At 36.5% G+C, this 23,365-nt stretch overlaps 1 protein-coding gene and 1 long non-coding RNA gene across 2 annotated transcripts in view; both read left to right on the forward strand.

Moving 5' to 3' along the window:
• The first annotated feature begins 9,578 nt into the window (after window positions 1–9,578).
• Window positions 9,579–11,266, forward strand: LOC307139862. The gene is made up of 3 exons (XR_013818182.1): window positions 9,579–9,639; window positions 10,935–11,057; window positions 11,151–11,266. It is a non-coding gene; the product is annotated as an uncharacterized lncRNA (long non-coding RNA).
• A 4,895-nt stretch (window positions 11,267–16,161) lies between these two features.
• The window catches only part of col25a1 (collagen type XXV alpha 1 chain), a gene marked incomplete at its 3' end in the record, with an annotated part of 823,527 nt that continues 816,323 nt past the window's right edge, over window positions 16,162–23,365 (forward strand). Inside the window, exons 1-2 of the mRNA XM_079803471.1 lie at window positions 16,162–16,836; window positions 17,031–17,103. Of these exons, the coding sequence (XP_079659597.1) occupies window positions 16,540–16,836; window positions 17,031–17,103 (370 nt within the window). The 5' untranslated portion in view covers window positions 16,162–16,539. The remainder of the gene's footprint in view (window positions 16,837–17,030; window positions 17,104–23,365) is intronic.

Below are 23,365 nucleotides of genomic sequence, written 5' to 3' on the forward strand. Positions count from 1 at the left end.
ATTCAAAAATACAAAAAAAAAAAGTAAAAATAAATACACAAATCAATCACTTTACAACTAATGTAAGTAAATAAACAGTTAATGGAAACAAAAGTACAGTGCCACTAAATACAAAAGAAGAACGTCAGAAAAATCAAAAAGACTTGTGGCAACTGAAACAAAAGTTAAAAATAATCAAAATATAAGACACAAAAGGTAATTAAATTTAAAGAAAACAAACTATTCAGGCTGCAACAATAATCATAAATCAAAATGAGGGCACAATTAAACACAACAAAACTATAAACAATATTAACAGCCAATGGAAACAAGAAAATAAGTTAAATGAAATTTGAAACAGGACATAGCAGTTGACTATAGTGAACAGCAGTTGAACATGGGTCAGTCGGTCCTAAGGGATGTGAAAACGCCATTCGGAAGTATATACAGTAGTTTGATACAAACGAATCTGAAAAATAGCGGAGTACGCAGAATGAGCTGATGCAGGGAAAGTGCATGATACAATTTGTCCTAAACATGACACATGCTTTATATTAAGGGCTTTAACATAACTGGTAAGATATAGGTAACATGTATAGCTAGTTTAAAGCAGCTCGCCCTGTCAGATGCTCTAAGTCTTAGAGATAGTGTTAGGCTACTTGTGTTGACAGACATAAGTACTCGCGCTGTTTAATGCGTTTGAAATGTGGTGTTTTCCTCAGTGCATAACTTCCATTTCACAGGGATATTCTCCATCTGTAAATGTTATAAAGGCATGCAAATATGTACATTTTGCTGTCAGGAGACAACGGGCCTTCTGCAAGTAAATTTCCGCTAAAACTCAGGTTTCTCTGAACGAGCGCCACCGCGTGCATGTGCTCCAAACAGACGGAGCACATTAGAATCAATAGGAACGCAATAGTTCTGACTGAAGTATACATACTTCTAAAATATTTGTTGTTGGACATAAATATATGTGAAATAAATGTGCCTTATGTGGAATTTTAAACCTACAAGTATGTATATTTTTTATGAAAGTGACCATTATAATTGGGTAATCAAATATAGGCTAATATGCTTTTGTTTTTATTTTAATTTTTAGTTAGTGAACTAAAAAGCTAAATTATTCATACATGCCTACATTACATTCACTGTATTTGTTTATAGCCTTCAATAATCAACATTGTTTTTAGGACATCATTGGGCAGGATGTGAAATAAAATTATTATTAAAATAAATACAGATTTTTTTTTATCCAAATAGAAAAACGTAGAAAATATATATACCGTGTATCGCCATTCAACCAAAAAATACAGAGATATGATATTTTGGCCATATCGCCCAGCCCTATTAAATTTATATGCATAGTGTTATGCAGAAACCCCATTTAAAGGCATATTAAAATGTTCATTGTATAATGAATGATTTTGGTGATTATTTAGTACCCTGTTAAAACAATAGTTACATAATTACCATAAAAATGTAACAAAAATATAATAAAGGCAACATCTATAGTATTTTTTTTTCTGAAAAAAAGGTTAACAGTGATCAGAGAGCTTACAAATCAGTGAAGCATCGGGATCGGTATCGGCCGATCACCATGACAAGAAATCGGTACTCGGTATCGGCTGAAAAAATCCTGATCGGAGCATCCCTACTTTTTAAATAATCTTCCTCATCAGTATCATCTCCTCAGCATCCCAGATAGCTTAGAAGAACTCAACAGAAACCATTGACTCTCTCTTTTCCAGCACTTTAGACACAGTTGCTCCCCTGCTCTTAAAGAAGATAAAAAAAAATAGGTCAACGCCGTGGTACAACAAGCACACTCAGGCCCTTAAAACAGCAGCCAGAAAAATGGAGCGCAGCTGGAAGAAAACAAAACTAGAGTTTTTTGTAATTCGTGGAAAGAGAGCATGATCGCATACAAAAAGGCCGTAAAACTGCTAGATCTGCCTATTTCTCGACTCTCTTAGAAGAAAACAAACACAACCCTAGGTATTTATTCGATACAGTAGCTAAATTAACCAAAAATAAAGCTTTAACTTCTGATGTTTGTAAACAGCATAGCAGTAATGACTTTATGAACTTCTTTGCATGTAAGCAGAGCCGGCTCTCCCTATAAGCGAACTAAGCGGCTGCTTAGGGCCCCGCCGCCACTAGGGGGCCCCCTAACTACAGATTGTAGTCGCCGCAGTTTATCACGCAAGACGCTCAATTCGCGTCATTCGCACCGCGCGAAAAGCGCCTTCCGCGCCGCAGGACCTCTAGACGCGCGTCAACGCGCCTTTCCATTGACTTAACATTGAAATCAAATCACTGAACGCAGCATAACGTTAGCTGTCCGTCGATTATGCTGAATCAACATTGCTTGCGCTATGGTCCAGCTGTCGGCCCCAGCTCTGGGCTACAGACCGTGTAGAGACAGACCCACCTCCTTTGAATGTATTTTCTTTTTAACAGTTAACGTTACATGACCTACACTAGTTCTGGGAAAGAAAAAAAACGAAAAATCTTTGTCTCAATAGACGCTTATTACAATAAAAAAATAGTTTAAGAACATTCGAGAGAAAGAAAGTAATAGGAAGAGAAAGAGCAATCATTTGACAGTCAAAATCAAAATGAAGTTTAAAATAAAGCGGTTAAATACAAGCTTTTTCTTATGGTCTTAATTGAATAGGCAATTAAAGATTATTAATAAATAATAATCTATATACTATTATGAAATATTTTATATATTGTTAAGCTAAATCGCCCAGACCATTTAAACCTAAAGAAAACACAGTGTCCTCTCTGAAACATTTTTGAATGATGATCGATACAAGACACCTAAAAGCAAAATGGATTTGTGGTAAATTTTAGTAAAGAACACTTTAAAAAAAAGCAGGTCCCCAATTGAAAATTTTCTAGTGAGCGATCACATCTAAATTTTTCAGTTGGCCAAATTGAATTGATGTGAATTGATGCATTTTAATTCAATTAAAATTCAAGAAATTAAATTTGGCCAACTGAAAATTTTAGATGTGATCGCTCACTAGAACATTTTCAATTGGGCACCTGATTTTTTTTTTACAGTGAATGCAGTCCATGCTGTGAAGGTTTAAAATATGAACAGTATGTAAGAGTTAATCAACCAATAATTAAATAATATAATTTAACATTGGATTTCTTTTAATTTACACTTAACATAATTGTAAAAAACTAAATGTCACTTTCTCAGGAGGAGCCATTCTTAAATATTTTGGTGGTCGTGGAGAAACATTTCATGAGGCTGACACAAGTAAATATTTCCCACTGCCTTTCTTTTGAATAGTTTTGTGCGCAACTTCAACATAGCTAATTTTCCTCTTGCCAATAAAAAATTTCGTTTTATAATCATAATTCACTATGTTGTCTAATTGTACTTTAATATTAATTTAAAATTAATGTGTTTTATCTACTCTGCATACTGTATTTATTATTAATTATATTGTAATCTCAACAGCTGGAGGAGGTGACTCTACTGCTGCTTCAGTAGAGCATAGCGAGCCGCAGACCACTGTGGCTAATGTTGTAAGTTAGCTATATATTGTTAATGCTAAATTATTAATATTTATTTGTTTACAACAAATTGACCTTAAATTTGCAAATCTATAATCTTTACTTTTACTGTTTCAGTGAGTGTACTTTAATAAGCAGTAAAATAATTGTAGGCAATCATGTTAAAAGATATACAGATGAAATATGTAAGTGTTAGATTGTATACAGTTGCTGGTTTGCGGTGCAATACTCCATTATTCACTGCAAGGCAGGGCCCCAAAATTATCCTGCTTAGGGCCCCCAGATTTACAGAGCCGGCCCTGCATGTAAGATTGATAATATTAAGAAAATTTTAACCATGCAGCCGTCTACTACAGTATCACATCAGACAGAGCATTGTAGTGTCACTGAGGAAAAATTACACTCATTCACTGCTATAGGAGAAGAAGAATTGGCTAAACTCGTTAAATCATCAAAATCAACAACATGTATGCTCGACTCTATACCGACTAGGCTATTAAAAGTAGTGGTACACCGATCCGATATTAGGATCGGATTTCGGCAGCGATACTGACAAAATAGCTGGATCGGGGATCGGAAAAATGAACAGATCCACAAGCCGATCCAGGTGGTTTTTTTTGTTGGTTTTTTTCGTCGCCATTTATCCGCTTCATGTGTGTCGCATGCTAGAAGCAACATGGAGCGAGCCAGAGAGTTGGCTGTGTGGAGGAGATATTTCACGCTTGCCACACCAACTAGTTCGTCGGCTGTTTGCAATGTCTGCAAAGTAACTTAAATGTTTCGAGGGGAGGTGGTATTACTGCAAAGTCAGGGTTTTTCCTGCATTGAACATTTTTTGGCGGCCGCCAAAACAAATTTTTGTCCCGCCAAAGCCTAATTTGATGAGTTATTGTGATTTACGAGTGATGTAGAATAGATGCTGCGCTTGTGACTGAGTGACAGAGAGAACGATCAGAGAGCTCCTCCCCCGCACGCACTCTCTGGGTCTTCAAAATAATCAGTGTTAGCTGTTAGCTCTTTCTCATATTTCACATATTAATCCAAATCAAAAGGTCGGAAGACAAAAGGTTGCACGTGACACATTCGGACAATTTTGTCCTTTTCTCTGACCAGCTGACATAAAGCATACTTTCAATAAACGGGAAACAAATTATAGCCAGTCATGAAGTGTTTTCTGTGTGTTGACATCTTTCGCGATGTTCTAACAGACGGGATTCGCACACAACGCGTCTGCTAATGTCCGATTCGCCACCTAATGACTCCTTTGAACCGAATCATTTTAACGACTGGTTAGAACAACTGATCTGTCCAACACTGAACTCACTAATCAGTTTAATCAATTACTCAGAACATCTGAAATGAGAACACAAGTGTGCTTACCCAATTTAGCAAGAGTGGGTATTAAGAATAATTTTTAATTATCAACAGTATTTCAGCTTATTTCTGTTGACAATGTGTAGTAAAATAAATAGGCCTAACCTACAATCATTTTGACTGGAGTGAGGTGAAACCAGAACAAAGTTGTTATTAGCTAGTTGATCATTTTTATTAAATTGCATATGGCAGAAAATTTGACTATTTGTTAATTTTAATGCTACTTTTTAATATTGATATGATTATATACCAAAACAATGATCTGTAGTGTAAAAAATGTTTGGTAACTGTCAGATTACTATTGTATGTTTGACCAGTACACTGTTTTTTGTTTCCACTGCTACATTTTATTTATTTAAAGAAGTTTGATTACATTCTATTTTAGATTTGAATGCACAATTGTTTTTTAAATAAATAAGAATTCAACACTTTACATACATCTGTTATTTTGTCTTAGTTATGTTCAGTTAGTAAAGTCTGGTGCCTTTAGTCTCTTCAAGGAAGGTATAAGGTGGAAGATATACAGTTTATTATTAATTCAACAATAGTATCGGATCGGTATCGGGTATCGACAGATACACAAAGCCCAGGCATCGGTATCGGTATCGGGACTGAAAAAGTCATATCGGTACACCCCTAATTAAAAGAGATGCTACCAGAGGTCATAGATCCTCTTCTTAATATCATTAATTCATCTTTGTCATTAGGATATGAACCGAAAACTTTTAAGTTGGCTATTATTAAACCACTTATTAAAAAATTGCAACTTGAACCTACAGAATTTGTCAATTACAGGCCAATCTCAAATCTACCCTTTCTGTCAAAAATACTTGAAAAGGCAGTGTCCTCACAATTATGTTCAATTTTAGAAAGAAATGGTATCTGTGAGGATTTCCAGTCAGGATTTAGACCGTATCATAGTACTGATACTGCTCTCATCAGAGTTACAAATGATTTACTCTTATCATCCGATCATGGCTGTATCTCTCTATTAGTGTTACTCGATCTTAGCACTGCATTTGATACTATCGACCACAACATTCTTTTGAATAGACTAATTTGAATAATTATGTAGGCATTAGTGGAATTGCATTGGCATGGTTTAAAACATACCTATCTGACCGTTATCAGCTTGTAGCAGTAAATGAAGAGATGTCACACCGATCAGAAGTTCAGTATGGAGTACCGCAAGGCTCAGTGCTAGGACTGTTGCTTTTCACCCTGTACATGCTATCACTGGGAGATATCATTAGGAAGCATGGCGTTAGTTTTCATTGGTATGCTGACGATACTCAGCTCTATGTTTCTTCACGCCCTGACAAAACTTACTAATTCACAAGATTAAAGGAATGCATAGCTGATATAAAAAATTGGAAGACTAGTAATTTCCTGCAACTTAATTCAGAAAAAAATGCATTTTTAATTATTGGACAAAAAAACTCCACAAATAGTAACCTAGAATACTGTCTAACACTTGATGGCTGCTCTGTCAAGTCCTCGTCGTCAGTCAGGAACCTGGGTGTGCTTTTGATACCAATCTCTCAATTGAAAGCCACGTTTCTAGCATCTGTAAAACTGCATTCTACCATCTTAAAAATATATCTAAATAACGGAATATGCTTTCAATGCAAAATGCTGAACAGTTAGTTCATGTGTTCATGACCTCAAGGATAGATTATTGTAATGCTCTACTGGGTGGTTGCCCTGCTCGCTAAATAAATAAACTGCAGCTAGTCCAAAACGCAGCAGCTCGAGTTCTTACTAGAACCAGGAAGTATGACCATATTAGCCCGGTTCTGGCAACACTGCACTGGCTCCCTATTAAACATTGCATACATTCTTGCTTATTACTTACATAGTACTAAATGGTTTAGCTCCCCAGTACTTGAGCGAGCTCTTAACGCATTACACTGCATGAAAACACTGAAATCCGGCACTATACGGGCATGGTATACTCCTGTGTAATTTGATGTTTACCGGATGTATGTGGGAAAAAGCGGATCAGAGTAACACGGAACAGTATATTTCCAGAAAAACCCGGAAACCTCACGTATGCGGACGTATACAGGAATCCGTGAAATTTCACGGACATATACAGCTGAAACACTGCTGGGTGTGCTAGGACTGTGGACTGTTAGGTGTGAAGAAGACCTTTCACATGTTAATGACTGACACTTGTGCTGGCTGTTCTCAGAGGGAGGGGGGGGCAGGGGAGGAATTCAGGATTGAGAATTATCTCTAGTGTAGGCTACAGCAAACAAGCTTTTTGCACAGAAAAAATAATTCTTAAGGCCCTGAAACACTAAACTGAACTAGCAATGACTAAAGCCGACTGTGGGGTTGGTTCACGTTGCCTGGGTCTGGGCCAAACCATCAGAATGGTGTGTCTGGGCCTTAAAACCCCTGCATGAAAAGAGTCTCTTAATCAAATATTTTGTATAAAAACAGTACAAAATAAAAACCCTGTCTGAACATATACGTTCACAAAAAAATCTGAATATGTAATGAAATAAACAAAGAAATGTAATGGAATTAACAAAAGTTTTTTACAGTATTTTCTTGTAATTTTGAATTATGTTTAAAACGATGTAAAATTACAAATCTAAATAAACAACTTGACTGTTATTTTAAGGATTATATCATTAATGACAAACTACAGTAATTCTCATTTTTTTATACAGGAACATCACTGTATTATTTTTCTGTTTTCATAAATAACAAATTCATGCAAAATTACAAACAATATCTGTAAATTAACAACTGTAATACAATATTTAGCTCATTATATTAAAGGTTTATGTTTATGTCCATACTAACAATTTAACATTATTCTTTGTCATTTTAAAGTAAATCTTATTAGTTTTATTTTTACACTGTAAAAATAAAAACCTAAAAAAAACAGCAGCTACAGCTGCAAAACAAAAACCGTAAAATTAAAGTCAAATATCTTAAGTCAAATAAAGTTAAAAAACTTCACAGAAATTTACATTAAACGTTTTAGAGAAAACACTATTAGTTTACAGATGTTTCCTTATTTAAATTAAGATATTTTACTTTAATTTTCTGTTTTACAGTGAAGGTGTATTTTTACATTCAAACTGGTTTTACATTCAATTCTGGATACAAATATAACAAAATATATAGCAAACTAAATATCAAACAATAATTGTTTTTAAAGAGTACAAATCTGCACTGCTCTCCAGGTTGAAACTTCCAGGCCTCTGCCCACACCACAAAACACCATTTGACCAATTAATTAAATATAACAGCAAATAAAAATAAATATACACATTTTCTAACTGTTGTTTAAAACAAGTTTTTTTCTATATTTGCAAGGCTATTTGCTGTCTTTCCGTGTTCTTTTGAGCGTGATTGGTCAATCTGAACGTCATCCAGAAATCTGGCCAATGACAGTGCGCGCCTCCAGTTTGAATTATACACCCGTTGTCGTTGGAGTTGCTCGTGGCTCGCGGGGACGCGACGCGATCGCGGCTTCTAATCTTCACGTCGGTCTATGGACCATTTAAACCTGTTAAAATCTTATTTTGGACGAATTTTGATTGTGGGATGTCGACTGAGAACGAAAAAACATGAATACGAACAGACTAAGTTTCCAATGGCGGACAGCAGACGGCAGAAGGTAACGTAAATCCCTTTATATTGTTTCTACTGCTCATCAAGATATAACGTTAGTGCATTAAAGTCATATGCTAATCGTGATTAACTTACATATTCTGTTTCTGTGTTTTGTTGTGTTGTAATATTGTTAAGATAGGGCTGGGTGTTATGGCGATCTGATGATACTGACTATTGTTAGCGATTTTGCTGTAAACGTTAACATTACCTTTTTATATTGCGGAATGGGAATATAGCGTATATAACGCAGCACTGACTGTACTAAAACTTTTTGACATTTTGACAAGGAAACATGCATGAATGTAGAATAATGAACGGGACATGCATGTGTTAAAATAGACAGCAGGCGATCCCGAAATCAATTATCTTTCTGTAAAATGCACACAATTATCTCAGAAACCTTGTCATGTGAGGTATTCACTTGATTTAAACAGTCAGTTATGTCTTAAGTAAAGTCAAACAGTTCAAGTTAACGTGGGGAAACCCGGATGCGTGTCATTCTGTGCATCAGTTCTTAAAGGGGCTGCAGCTTTATCATAATTTTAATAAAACAAAAGAATAGAGAAGACCTTCTGCTTCTTTAAGAATCAAGTGATATTAATTAATTGAATATCATACAGTGAAGACTTTTAAAGCAGGATTATTCTGTAGCATTTTAATAAAATATCCATCAAAATAAATATATTGTGATATCGTTATTGTAAAATTTCTCATGTATGTATAATTATATGGTCATAATGCCCATCCCTACTGTCAGCTAGTTTTAAGATCAAGCTTGTCATAAAATGTAACAGAGTTTTGGAATGAGTAATCTGAGATCACTGTCATGTACACTTGTTCAACAGAGAGGACAGGAAACCACCATCCTTGGACTCTGAAGAATTATAGGCAAACCAGGATTTTGGATCTACTGTGAAGTTTTTGTATGGGCCTGGTGAGTATGTTTTGCAAGTCCATGTCCGTAAGTTGATAATTAATATTAATGTTTTATCAAACAAATTAATATTAATTTGTGTGTGTGTGCATGTTTCTTCCCCCCTCATGATCCAGAAGTTTTGGATCCATGATCCTGAAGAACTTTTACAGATGTTGACCCTGAATGTGTAAAAGGTAATCTTAAAAATGTTGTCATTATTTTAATATTCTCTGTTTTTTTTCTGTAATGTAGACGCATGCATTTTCTGTGAAGTTGCTTTGAAACAATATCAGGGTTTTTCCTACATTGAAAATTTTTTGCCGGCCGCCAAAACAAATTTTTGTCCCGCCAAAGCCTTATTTGATCAGTTATTGTGATTTATGAGTGATGTAGAACAGATGACTGCTGCACTTGAGTTAACTGAGTGACAGAGAAAACGACCAGTGAGCTCCTACCCCGCTCGCACGCTCTCTGTCTTCAAAATAATCATTCTTAGCTTTCTAATGTTTCACATATTACGTTAATCAAAATCAAAAGGTCGGAAGACCGAATCCATGTTGCACGTGGCGCTATCAGACGTCTTCCTTTAATTACCGCTGGGTGTGAAATGCGCTCAAAAAACATTGACTGATTCTCTGACCAGCTGACATAAACCATACTTTAAATAAACAGGAAATAAATCCTATCCGGTTATGAAGTGTTTTCTGTGTGTTGACAAATCTTTCGCGATGTTCTAAAGACGGGATTCACACACAACGCGTCTTCTAATGTCCGATTCGCGACCTAATGACTCCTTTGAACCGAATCATTTTAACGACTGGTTAGAACTGATCTGTCCAACACTGAACTCACGAATTAGTTTAATCATTTACTCTGAACAACACCTGAAATGAGAACACAAGTGTGCTTACCCAATTTAGCAAGAGTGGATAGTAAGAATTATTTTTAATTATCAACAGTCTTTCAGCTTATTTATGTGGACAATGTGTAGTAAAATAAATAGCCTAAAATCATTTAGTTTAGACTGGAGTGAGGTGAACCCAGAACAAAGTTGTTGTTAGCTAGCTGATTGTATATGGCAGAAAATTAGGCTATTTGTTCATTTTTTTAATACTATTTTTTAATATTGATATGATTACCAAAACAAACAATTATCAGTAAATAGTGTAAAAATGAGGAACAAAAACAAACATCAAGGTATCAAAATAAGATAAGCAAAAGTTACAAACTTTCTTTGAATTTATTTCAAATTTATTGTCAGTATTGCGCTTGCAGATCAAGTGGGTAGGGTATTTTTTTTTTTACCGTGTGTGTGTGTGTGTGTGTGTATGGATGACCATGTCTGTCAGCCACCACCGAAGACCATTTTTGACCCAGGAAAAACCCTGAATATGTATTGTGAAAAGCGCTATACAAATACATTTTAATTTAATTGTTTTACTTACTTTTATTGCCATTAACTATATATTATTAATGTATTATTTGGCAGGTCGCAAGATGTATTTTATTTTGTGAGACTTTGCTGAGGAAGTATTCTTTGGCTCAGTCTGAAAAGGCCCAGAAAAGAAACACTATGAAGAACATCACACAGAACCGTCAGAGAAAGAGACGGGTAAGTTAAGAAACCGGTTAAGCTTTTTCCCTCCAGAATGTTACTATACTCCTCTCTGAGTTTTAGTGGTTAATTTACTGTCATGTTTTGCAGTTGCTGGAAACCAGGTCCAGGGTTGCACAAACCAACACAGAACCTGTGGAAGACCGCAACTATAGACCTGATGAAGATGAAGATGATGCTGTTGTTGATGGAAGGCTTGGTTAGGCTAGGTACTACAAACCAGACTAGACTGACCCACACTACACATCACATCACCAGCCCATCACGGCAGTTTGAAAAAATGTTCAAAACTCAAACAACATTGTGTTAGAGTTGGTCACAATTATTTTATAATTATAATTTTAATATTCAATTGTTCCATTTTATATTTTCTTTATTCCTATGTTTATATACTTTTATTGGTTCCCATATATAGAACATTTACATATATTTTATATACACTTTTTAATTTATAGATTTCTTTGTCTCGTTTTAGGTTGTATACTTTGTATGTTTGTTCCTTTTTAGATGTCCATGTTGCTTTTGATCTCCACGTTTTGTATTGTTGTTCCTCTTACGTCGCCTTCCTTTAGAAACATTTTGTGTCACTTATCTTTTCCCCCATTCATTTTAATGTATGTTTATAATGCTCTTTGTTCTTTTTATTTGGTTATATTGTTTACTTGGAATATTTATGTGTATTTTATATACACTTTTTTTGTCTTATAAATGTATTGTTCTCATTTTATATTGTTTAATTTGTATATTTATTATTTTCCTTTTTATGTTCACTGTGTATTTTATTCCTTTACATCTGTCTTTTAAATGCATTTTCATTTTTTTTCCCATTTTGTTTCTTTACCAATTCAATTTAACGTATATTTATGTTCTTTGGACTGTTTATATTTTTACATTTGTTCCTTTACATTTTCATCCCTTTTAAATACATTTAGTTCACTTGTTTTCGTTTCACCATTGTTTTAATGTTCGTTTATAATGCTGTTAAGAATGTTTTTTGTTTTTTTTTATACCTTTTTAATAAATATTTCAGACTTTCTCAAATTGTTTTGTGTGTATTTTTCTTTTGGGAGAGAGGGGATTATTTTTTATATATATATAATATATTAATTAGCAAAATCTGCATAGCTGGCCTATAACCAATCAAGTCCCTATGCTACAAAACCTAGCCCACCCTTAGCCTTAGAAGTAACCAATAAAGTCACTTGACTGGGTTTTCAATGCGTCCTGTCCTCCAATAGCAGTCTGGGTTTTGGGAGTGGTTTTAAAAAAAACAACCAATCCAGTTTGAGATGAAGGACCAATAGGGGATGGAAGGCAAAGCTGTTTAGAGGTGTGAAAATTTCTCCTGGGAAAAACTTGATGGGATTATTTGCCATGGCAACAAATGGCTGTAGCATGGGAGTATACGGCCACAACATACATCCGATTTGGTACCATTTCGGATGAATACGGACATATACGGATCCATGGAATTTGACCTATCCGGCCAGTATACTCCTGGATTCTTCCGAATTTCAGCAGTGTATACAGGAGTATCCTGGTCCGGATACACCTTTTTTCATGCAGTGTTATACTCCATCACGTCTATTGCGGTCTCAAAATTCTGGCCAGTTGATAATACCTAGAATATCAAAATCAACTGCAGGCGGTCGATCCTTTTCCTATTTAGCCCTTAAACTCTGGAACAGTCTTCCTAGCATTGTCGGGAAGCAGACACACTCTGTCAGTTTAAATCTAGACTAAAAACATATCTCTTTACTATGGCATACACATAAAACATTTTTAATTATTATTCAAATCAATTAAATGATTGTTAGGCTGCATTAATTAGGTCAGCCGGAACCGGGAACACTTCCCATAACACCTGATGTACTCGTTACATCAGAATGGCATCTACGCTAATGTTAGTCTCTCTGTTTATCCCGAGGTTTACTGCAGTCAGCCGGATCCGGGCCGTATCCAGATTAGATGGTGGACCTGCGCCCAGACATGACCAACGCATCCCGGAAGTGTCTGCAGAGACGTGTCAATTTAGACTCACCCCTGAAATTTCCTCACCGACACGGCATCCTCAATACACCCGTCTCTGGCGTGATGACTGACCTTTAGAATATATTCCTATTAAATAATTGTTTAATCAACACGTCATCCTCAATAAACCCGTCTCCGGCGTGATGCCTCCAATCTTTTGAATATTCTGATCTAATATGACTTCTGACCTGTAAGGTTGCCAGAATAATAATCATACACTGTTTGTTAATTGGCCAGAGGAGAACTGGCACCCCGATTGAGCCTGGTTTCTCCCAAGGTTTATATTATGCCACCATTATGCCTCCGTTATGCCACCTGATGGAGTTTTGGTTCCTTGCCACTGTCACCTTTGGCTTGGCTTGCTCAGTTGAGGACACACAATTTTCAACTAAATATCCGAATAAATTTAATTACTAAACTAAATTAACTATATCAACTAAATTACTGATCTGCCCACATTGTCACTATATGATAATTGAAATGAGCTAAATGACATCACCATTTTCTCCAGAGTGGCTGTACAGCCGTATCAAATTCTGTTGCATTATTTTTCTGTTTAACACTGTGAAGCTGCTTTGAAACAATCTGCATTGTAAAAAGCGCTATATAAATTAAGTTGACTACAAGTGCTCTGACTGAAGTTTTTACAGTATTATTAATTTATTACTATTTCTTGCCAAATTTTACATTCTTAAGTGTACATTTTTAAAGAAACCTTAAGCATTACCAAAATGTTATCATGTAATCTTTATGGTACACACCAAACAAGGGAATTTATATTAATTTATAGAATTATGCCCCTAATATGATATATGATACAAGCATATCATAGGGTAAACAAACAGATTCAAGTTTTTAAGACTGTATGATTAGTCACTTCAAACACTGATGCTCCATAGTCATAGGGGTAAACCGAGTTTAATAAACCTACAATGGTACAGGTAAAGGTACTAGACATAATGGGTCTCTGTGCAGAGTGTGCTACATGTTATGAACACTAGATTGTGCTGTTGGTCTTTTCAAATGGTCTAATAAATGATTAGCAAAAAAAGATGGGCAATTTAGTCTATACATTTATTTCACTGTGAACTATTTTAATTTGAAGAGATACAGGGGGAGTGGCTTTATTGCATCTTATATGTCACTTTCCTCACAACTGATTAGATGATTAAGATGATTAGACTGATTAAAGGTGGGGAATTCACGTCATAGCAGTAACACATGCTATAATTTAAACAAAAATAAATAAAATAGTTAAACTTTGATTAATCAAACATGTCAAACATGTATACACCAATTCAAGATCAACTTAGGTGGCGAACGTTGGTCCTGGAGCCTCAGTCCTGCATAGTTTTGTTCCAACCCTGATAAAAACTCTCCTGCCTGTATCTTTCTAGTAACCCTTCAGACATTGATTAGTTTGTTGAGGTGTGTTTGATTAGGGTTTGAGCAAAACTCTGCAGGACTATCGGCTGAAACTGAAATCGCCCCCTATACCCTCAAATAGGGCATTATTTGAAGGGACAGCCGTTGTAGCATTTGTCCGGCTTCACGCACTCGTTTTCATTCACTCCTTCAAGTGAACTATATTAGTGGATAACGTAGGCAATAGTGAATGAGGGTTTATGGGGCGATTTTGGATTCAGCCTCGTGTGTCCCAATTCGCATTCTGTTGAAACTGTATTTTCAACATAGTAGGCTATATGTTGAAATGAGTATTCGAAATGGAGAAATATTTCCGGTTAGAATTCGAAGTGCAGATCGATGCCCACTCTAACAGCTATATTGCTCACAGCCCATTGCAAGTTGGACGATTCGGTTAGAACTACAATCACGGATTAAAACGTGTTAAAAATTACAAACATGATGGATGTGCAAGTCCGACGGTTAAGTAAAGAGGTTTAGATAAAGGGGTTTGAATTATCAGTATCTAACTTGACAAAAATAAATTTATTTCATATTATCCATATTGTAATTAATCTGCAACAGCATTGTGAACTTTTGTAATTAGACAGTTTTACAGCAGATGAAAGAAAATACTCTCTATGTCTCTCTTTTGAGCACCGTGGATCAGGGGGGGATGTAGACCCGAAAGAAGAAGTGGAGATTTGAAGGGTGCAAAGCCCATGGCTGTTATGTGTAAGAAAGGATCAATGTCTTGAACCTGATGCGAGCAGCAACTGGTAGCAAGTGTAGAGAAATAAGTAGAGATGTGACGTGGGCTCTCTTGGAGCATTTGTAGAGGTTTGATTGCACATGTCCCTCCAGAAGAGCACTGCAATAGTCCAGTCTAGAAATGACAAGCCTGGACAAGGAGTTGTAGAGCCTGCTCAGTTAGGAAGGACATGATCTTCCTGGTGCTGTGCAAGGCAAACTGACATGTCTTTTCAATGTGGTCTTTGAAAGTCAGCTGATCATCAAATATTAGGCTACCCCAAGATTTTTGGCTGATCTGACTGGGATTATTGTTGATGATCCTAGCTGGATAGTGAAATTGTGCTGTACCATCGGATTGGCTGGTACTGCAGAAGAGAAGCCCTGTTTTAGCTAGATTGAGTTGCAGATGATGTCTTTCATCCATGCTAAGATGTTCAACAGGCAGCCCAAGATCTGTGCAGCTACCGTGGGATTGTTTGGTTGAAATGAAAAGTAAAGCTTTTTCATAAACAATAGCAATCATGCCTGACCAGATGGGGAGAGATGTCACACCTTCCATTCTGGCTACTACTACTAGCCTACTCACAAAGAACACTTGAACACACAGAGTCTGTGTATAAGACTTACACTGCTATGTTTTGTGTAGTGTATTTAAATATTTTTTTCAATGTTATGTACCAGACAAATATGCTATAGTGATGTTATAATAGTTTAAGTTAATAGGGAAAAATATCACTCTCCCTATATTTGCCCACAACCCCCAACGCATCTGCATAATTCTGAATACGTCTTGTTCCATGGAAGTTAAAACATATTGTACTCTCTTACTACCTCGCATGAGAAATATCAATAAGACCCAGCTTGTGATTTAAAGAGGGCAAAGTCTCTGTTTGCTCCGAAGGTTCTTTATGCTGATCCTGAGTTGAGTGGATTGTGTGGAATGTGCAAAACATTCGCCGCTCGTCTGCGGTTTAACATCTCTTGCCACAAAATCTGTCAGGGGTAGTCGTAAGACTCAGACTGGACTGCAACGCGTACATGCATGGATTTCTTTCCAGTAGTAGCCTACAACAAGTTTGTGTACGAGCCGTGAAACCAATCACCGCTCACCTCACATTGTCTCTCAGTGAATGAGCGCTCACCGTTCTGTGCGTAGGACGCGCGCTCGGCTTGTTAGTCGTCTTGAGACGGATAAAAATAATACACAGTGATAGAATCTTCTCAGTCATTCTCCACCCGTCGTTACTGGAGATTGCGCATAGTAGTATACGGCCGAGAGAGAGATAGAGTAATGGGGGTTTTAGAAGCAAATAAAGAGTCAAGGAAAGAGGCGAAAATGGAGAACGACACCGGTTCTGCTAAGCGGCGGCACTGCCTTAGAGCTACCGTGGATGTGATGCCATTTGTGTTTTCTCTTCTGTCTTTCGCCTTTTGCTTCCTGCTGAGTTTCCAGACCAAGGAGATTAAAGACAGGATCGTGGATCTGGAGATTGGAAGTGGCGCGCGGCTCTTAAGCCCGTTTCATGGGATTTCTATGGATCAGTTTAATTCAATGCTACAGGCGCGAGTGGACGAACTGCTATCACAGGTGTGTAATGCTTCCACAGCCATAACTCATTAAAGTAAACAGAACATCTTTCTTTACTCACAAAATTGAAACAATCCACACTCCTCAGGGTAATGACACCGGTGTGACTTTGGCCAGTGCACCTGCATGTGGACATTGTTCATTTAGGGCTCATTGTTCACTTGTTTTTTGTCTGTTTTATCTGATTCTGACAGCGATCTTATGAGCACATGGTTAGAATAAGGACTGCCCGTCAAGTATCACCACCTGAATGCAACTGCCCACCAGGTACTGCCATTGATTTTGGTTTTTACTTGTTTAACTGCAAGTTTCAAGGCTTTGAAATTTATTCAGTAGTGGCTATCAGTTGCAATTTCACTACTAGTAACTATTTATACGAGTACTTATTTTATTGATAGGCTACTAGTTCTTATCTTAGCTAGTATCTATTCAAATAGTCAGTACTTACTGATTATAGTAATCTTTCCTTTGCTACTATTTACCAGTTCTTTCCCAATAGTAACTATTCCATTGTTAGAGGTAACAAATTTTAAATGTTTGTATTACAGTTGTTGCTGGTAAAATACTAGTACTTATTTATCATTTACTAGTATCTATTCCAGACATGAGTACCCATTAGAACTGTTCTAGTACATGTAGACAATGCTACAATATAGTAATTGTTTCTTAGTAGTGATAAGGCATGCCATACTGAGATTAGTGTTGCTGTTTATGAATGGGTTATGCCTGTGACAGTATGCTGTGTTTTTGCCACCGGAATGCAGAACACAGGATTGAAATTAGCCTGGTTGATAGATAAATCATTCCTGGATTTGACAAGTGACAATAACATGCAATTAAACATTCAGGTTCTGGATGTCAGTTTTGAACACTGTGGAACACTATTGAAAGCTTGTTGTGTAATATGTAAACTAGTGAGCTTATTATTATTTTCTTAAATAAAAAAATACTTTTTGCAACACACAAATCTGATTGTAAGAGTTGCATACAAAATGTTTTTAAAAATATGTATGATAAATATGTGGTGTATAGTGAAAGACACAGACAGCTGGATATTGTTGGTATTGTTGTCTGTGAATGAAAGCACACATGGTTTAGTGAGGAGTGGTGAGGATCCCTCTGACTGCCATTTGACCACATATGTCACATAAGTGGATGGTGTATATTAGTCTACTTTACTTTTAAATCTTTCTGCATGACTGACATTTGTAGATTATAGTTGAAGACTGAGCTACTTGTATAACAAATGAATAGTACTCTTTTTTTTTGTTGAATGCTTTCAAATGTTTTGTTGTCTTAGTCATTTGAGATTTACAGAATGTTTTTTTTTTTTTTTTTTTTTTTTTTTTTTGCTGAAACACTAAAAATATTAAATTCAACCAGCAGATGGAAACATAAATACTTGTGTTTGAGGTTCAGTAATCCAGTCAGACTGGACTAACACTGAAATCCACTGATTCAGTTTGCAACATTTCCAAAAAGTACACGTTTTTAATGACTAATTTGACTGCATCAAACTGTTGCTCTGTCTAAAAAGGCAATAAAACCAGACAGCCACAGCCAAATCATGGTGTTAAGCTGATAAGGAGAAAAAAAAACTGACTGTTTTATCACTCCCAGCTTTCATAGTGTTCATTGCCAACTCATTCATGCTTCGATGAAGGTTATTTCTCCAAACTGCCTTAATTGTTTTAGCATTGTTGGCACTTTTTGTTTCTACTTTTTGTCTTTTTTCCCATGTTCTCTCTCCTGAAATCTGCTTTCTGCACGGGGGATAGTTGTTTCAAAAACCTCAAAAAACTTGGCAGCTGCTTACAGGCCCAATATTTTGGAAAAAAATATAATGCAGAATTCAAATGAAGTACACAGTGGAATTTCCCATGACTAGGTATTTGTGGAAAAAAGGAAAGGACAGATTATGGATGAAAGGGCCAGTGGGGCCAGTGCCCTGTGGGCCTCTTACTGGCAGGGGCGCTGAGCTATGGCCTGACACCTGGAAACAAGCTACTGCAGATGGTAAACTGATATTGATAGACAGACTTTTGAATGTGTATATGATCCAAGTCAAGTCAACTTTATTTATATAGCGCTTTTAACAAAGCAGATTGTTTCAAAGCAGCTTCACAGTGTTAAACAGGAAAATAATGCAACAGAATTTTATTCAGCCGTATAGCTGTTCTGGAGAAAACGGTGATGTCATCAGCTCATTTCAATTATCATTCAGTGACAATGTGGGCATTAGAACAGTAATTAGAGCAATAATTTAGTTTATATGGTTAATTTAGTTTAATAATTAGATTTATTTGGATATTTAGTTGAAAAATATAGTGTCCCCAACTGAGCAAGCCAAGCCAGAGGCGACAAAAAGGGCCTAGGGCCGTCTTTAGGGCAGTGCAACTGGTTTGACCATGACCAGCCAGTGTTTTTCATTATATCATCGTACAGAATAGGTTGGCTTGGTTGATAGGTTGGCTATGAGGCTCTGTTGGCTATATCTTCTTTAAAGTGGAAATATTTTCTGATTAATTTCTTCTGTTCAGCCTGACAAAGTTGTAATTCTAATTGAAAGTGACACTGACATGATTTTACATGTTTGAAACTGTAAAGCTGCTTTCTTATATATATATATATATATATATATATATATATATATATATATATATATATATATATATAATATTGTATGAAGTGGCATAAATAAATGTGACATAACTTGACCGAATTGCAGAGCTTGTGCAAACATATTCACATCGCTATGATTAGATGCTCTCTTAACTGCTGTTTTCCTACCACTGTCATTTTTTGTTGCATGTTTACTTTGTTATTGAGGGGAAAGTGCATAGCACATATTTAAATATTTGCCTAAACGCTGCTCTCAACAGCTTGGCTGGCATTGGGAGGTTCATTGGGGTGGCATTGTTATGTTGCTGCAAAGGTATTTCAAAATCCTTTTTACCCCCAAGCGAGTAATTATTTTTTAATATAGTGTGTACTAGGGTAGGCAGGACCGATGCATACAGGTTCTACAGTACCTATAAAGTCAAACCATGGATTTCATTTCAATATAGACAGACCTTATAATACTGTAATTGTCTAGATATGTTTAATGTCCTGTGGTAAATTATAAAAACCATATTGTAAAATTATTTTTTTGCTTTTATATTTATTAAAAAAATAATAAAAGAGGTGGGCTGTGTGATTTATCACATGCTACGTAAAGTAACGCAGATCCCCAATCACACTATAAAGCCAGCTGTCTGCATTTGACAGCTGCTGGAACGTGTGTGAATGCTTTGTGTGCAAGATGGGGCTTAGGGACAGGAACCCCACCCCCACTACTGTGTACTTTGCTTTCTTGAGTGTGGCCCTGTAGAAACAATTCAGTAGTGCACTGAAACATTAGACTAAAATATATAAATAAAACTCCTGAATCATACCCTCCAATAATTTTTTTGTTTGTTTGTGTAACTTGGTGTGCCGAAATCTAGAGAACAACTGGACTTAAGTGAGCGTGAGAGAGTGTGCAAGTCTAATGCTTTGTTGTTCAGCTCTTGGCCTCTTCCTATGGATAACTGGAACTGGAAATGGAGTTGTGGCAACAGATTCTACTTTAATGCATATGCTCTGGTCTAGCCTATATCCAGATGTGTCCTGTCCCCACTTCAGTGATAGAGTTGCCCTCCAGTTTTGAATGTCACAACCCTGAGGAAATGTTTCTGACTTAACTTGTGGTTGAAATGCAAGATTGGTTTCACAGAAAAATCCTGTCTGAAAATGTGAGACAAGTGGTCTTTAGAGGAGGTTTGGTTGGTAGAATCCAGTTAAAATAAGATTAGATTAGCTTTGAAGGTCTTAAAGTCCCCTTGTAATCAATACTTTTTTCCTCAAAACTCAACTTTGATAATCAAAATTACATAAATAAACCTTCACTAAATCAAAAAATGATTTATTCATGCCTGAAGAATAGCTTACGTAACTCTACACCCTTGCTTCATTTAGATATGCGGATCCACAAATATGCAAATGAGAGTCCCTGCCATTCTCCACTTAATCACACCAACACTGTAGTAAATGCTACACAATGGCTTGACTACATTAACAATCATCTAATAATTTGTTGCTAATAAACAAACCATAATCCCATCAGCATCCTTATAAATCCTTTGAACATCATTGAAAGCCAGTGGAGAAAAGGACTGCACTGGTTACATATTTGTGACGGTAAAATTATGTGTTTGTGTGTGTACAGGTTTGGCTACTTGAGAGCAATGTTAGGGTTAACATATTACAAGTAATGCGGGTTACGATTAATCGTATCAGATCAGATATTTTTTTCCAAGTAACTAATAAAAGAACATATTTTTAAATTTACATCAAAATATCTGAGTAACTTTTTTGAATAAGTTACTTTTCGAATAAGTTCGTAAATATATGAGCAAATTCTGAGTAATTTGCATGTAAAATGGACCTTTACGAAAACGGATTCTGTAATTAAACGTGTGCATATTAAAGAATTCCAAACATTTGTAAATAGGACGCATGTGCACACTCATTCATAATTAGCATAAACCCCGACCATGAGTTACAATTGCAAATTATGTGGCCAGGAACGCTGTGGAATCTTCTGGGATTCTTTCTCAGGTTTGGCTCCAGTATTTTGCATAAATGCTAAAGAGACTAATTGGCCGTATGCCTAGCAATAAATATTCAATTATCGTGTGTCCATCAAAGCATTTTTAGCCAGCTCTTCTGAAAACGTCCAGCTGGTGGTGCTTGAAAGCGCTTTGCAAGGGCAGCGTTTTTCCAGCTGAGATACTTTAGCCCCGTTTCCACCGAAATTACCCGGAACAATTTGTACCAGGAACTATTTTTACAGGAAAGTTTTTTCCCCCAGACCTGCTACTGTCTGCGTTTCCACTGCGGTCTAAAGTACCATGAAGATTAGGCAAAATTAGTCCAGAGACATGGGACTGCGCGCGGCTGCTCCTCCCAGTCAGCGACGGACAACAATCATTTACTGTCTGCAACAATAACAAGCATGGAGGAGATGCAAGCAGCGCTGCGTTTGCTAGTTATGTATTGGTTTACTAAATATGTAATTATCAAAACAGCGGAGAAGAGATGAGCACTGATACTAAAGCGTATTCTGAAAGCTTGTAAAGCTAGATTTAAAATAGGACAACGTATATTATTATCAGCTATTACGGACATTGACAGTGAGATGGCTGAGACAATGCGCGCCATCGGACAGAAAGAGCACTGATATTTACAGTCCTCGAACCTCGCAAGACATTTAAAAATGCCGGTTGAAATAAAATGCTGCGTGAGCTCAACCAATCAGAATGTTCAGCGGCCAAGTCCCACCCCCGAAAGTTCCGTATCTTTGAAAAAGTACCACCTCGCTAGCAGGGCCGTTTGGAGGGGGAAATATTTACCCGGAACTTCATTTAGACCCTGGTACATGCGGTCGAAACACACCGAGTACCACCCCAAAGTTTCTAGATCCTGGGGAAAGTTCCTGTGGTGGAAACGCGGCTTAAGGTTGCAATGATACAGAATATTCTTGGCAGTAATGTTTTACTATAAATGCAGTAAAAAACAGTATTAACTTCTTCATTATTGTTGTTCAGTTGGTGTACAAGTGGGATGATTGGTTGGTGTAGTTTTTGTCCCCCCCCTTCTCCACTGTGATTGGATGGCCTGGTAAAAAGTGACAGTGGCTGCCTATTACCCAATGTTGATATTATTATGGTACATAGTGCATCAAAATGCAATGCCATCAGTTTGCCTAAATTAGAACATTAGAAAATCTGTTTTCAGATCATCCGCATGTACGAGGGCGAGCTCGTGTGGACATGGTTGCCAGAATTGCATTTTAAGTAAAACACAGGATCGAATACGTACGTGTTCTTTTAACAGAAAAGCTCTGATTTGGTGATTTAAATGACTGAAATCTGGCAACCGCAAGTAAAAACACTCTAACCCTCCTCTTTTCCCCCCGACAAAACCAAAGAGTGCTTTTTGTTCTTTTTTTTTGTTCTAGTTTTTATTTTTTAAACTACATTTTAGTCTCGTCTTTTTTGTCAACGATATTGCATGTTTATATAGTCACAATAATCGTTTAAGGACATTTGCGTCATCTCGTCTTGTCTTAGTCATGGAAAAAAAGGTTGTCAATGAACATTTTTCGTTAACGAAATTGACACTAGTCAGAGCAAATAAACAACTTTGAATTAAATTGTTGCGGTATCCTGTTATAGATAAACATCAACTATGCCTGTTGACAGTTCTGTTCTGTGGGAAGGGTATGAAAAGTGCTCATCCCCTACACAGCCTGGAACATAACATTTATATCCATGATCTGCCGTTTTCACTATATTGTCGTCATCTTCACAATACCTGCAGAAGTTCTGATGATTCGGCCGTGCATGTCCACGTTAATACTGTCTGGCCTTGAACATGGGAAAATTAGCCCATAATTTACTCACCCTCAAGTCTTCCTAGGTGTATATGACATTCTTCTTTCAGA

The sequence above is a fragment of the Gobio gobio genome (assembly GCF_949357685.1).
Source record: "Gobio gobio genome assembly, chromosome: 2".
In the NCBI taxonomy this organism is placed as follows: Eukaryota; Metazoa; Chordata; class Actinopteri; order Cypriniformes; family Gobionidae; genus Gobio; species Gobio gobio.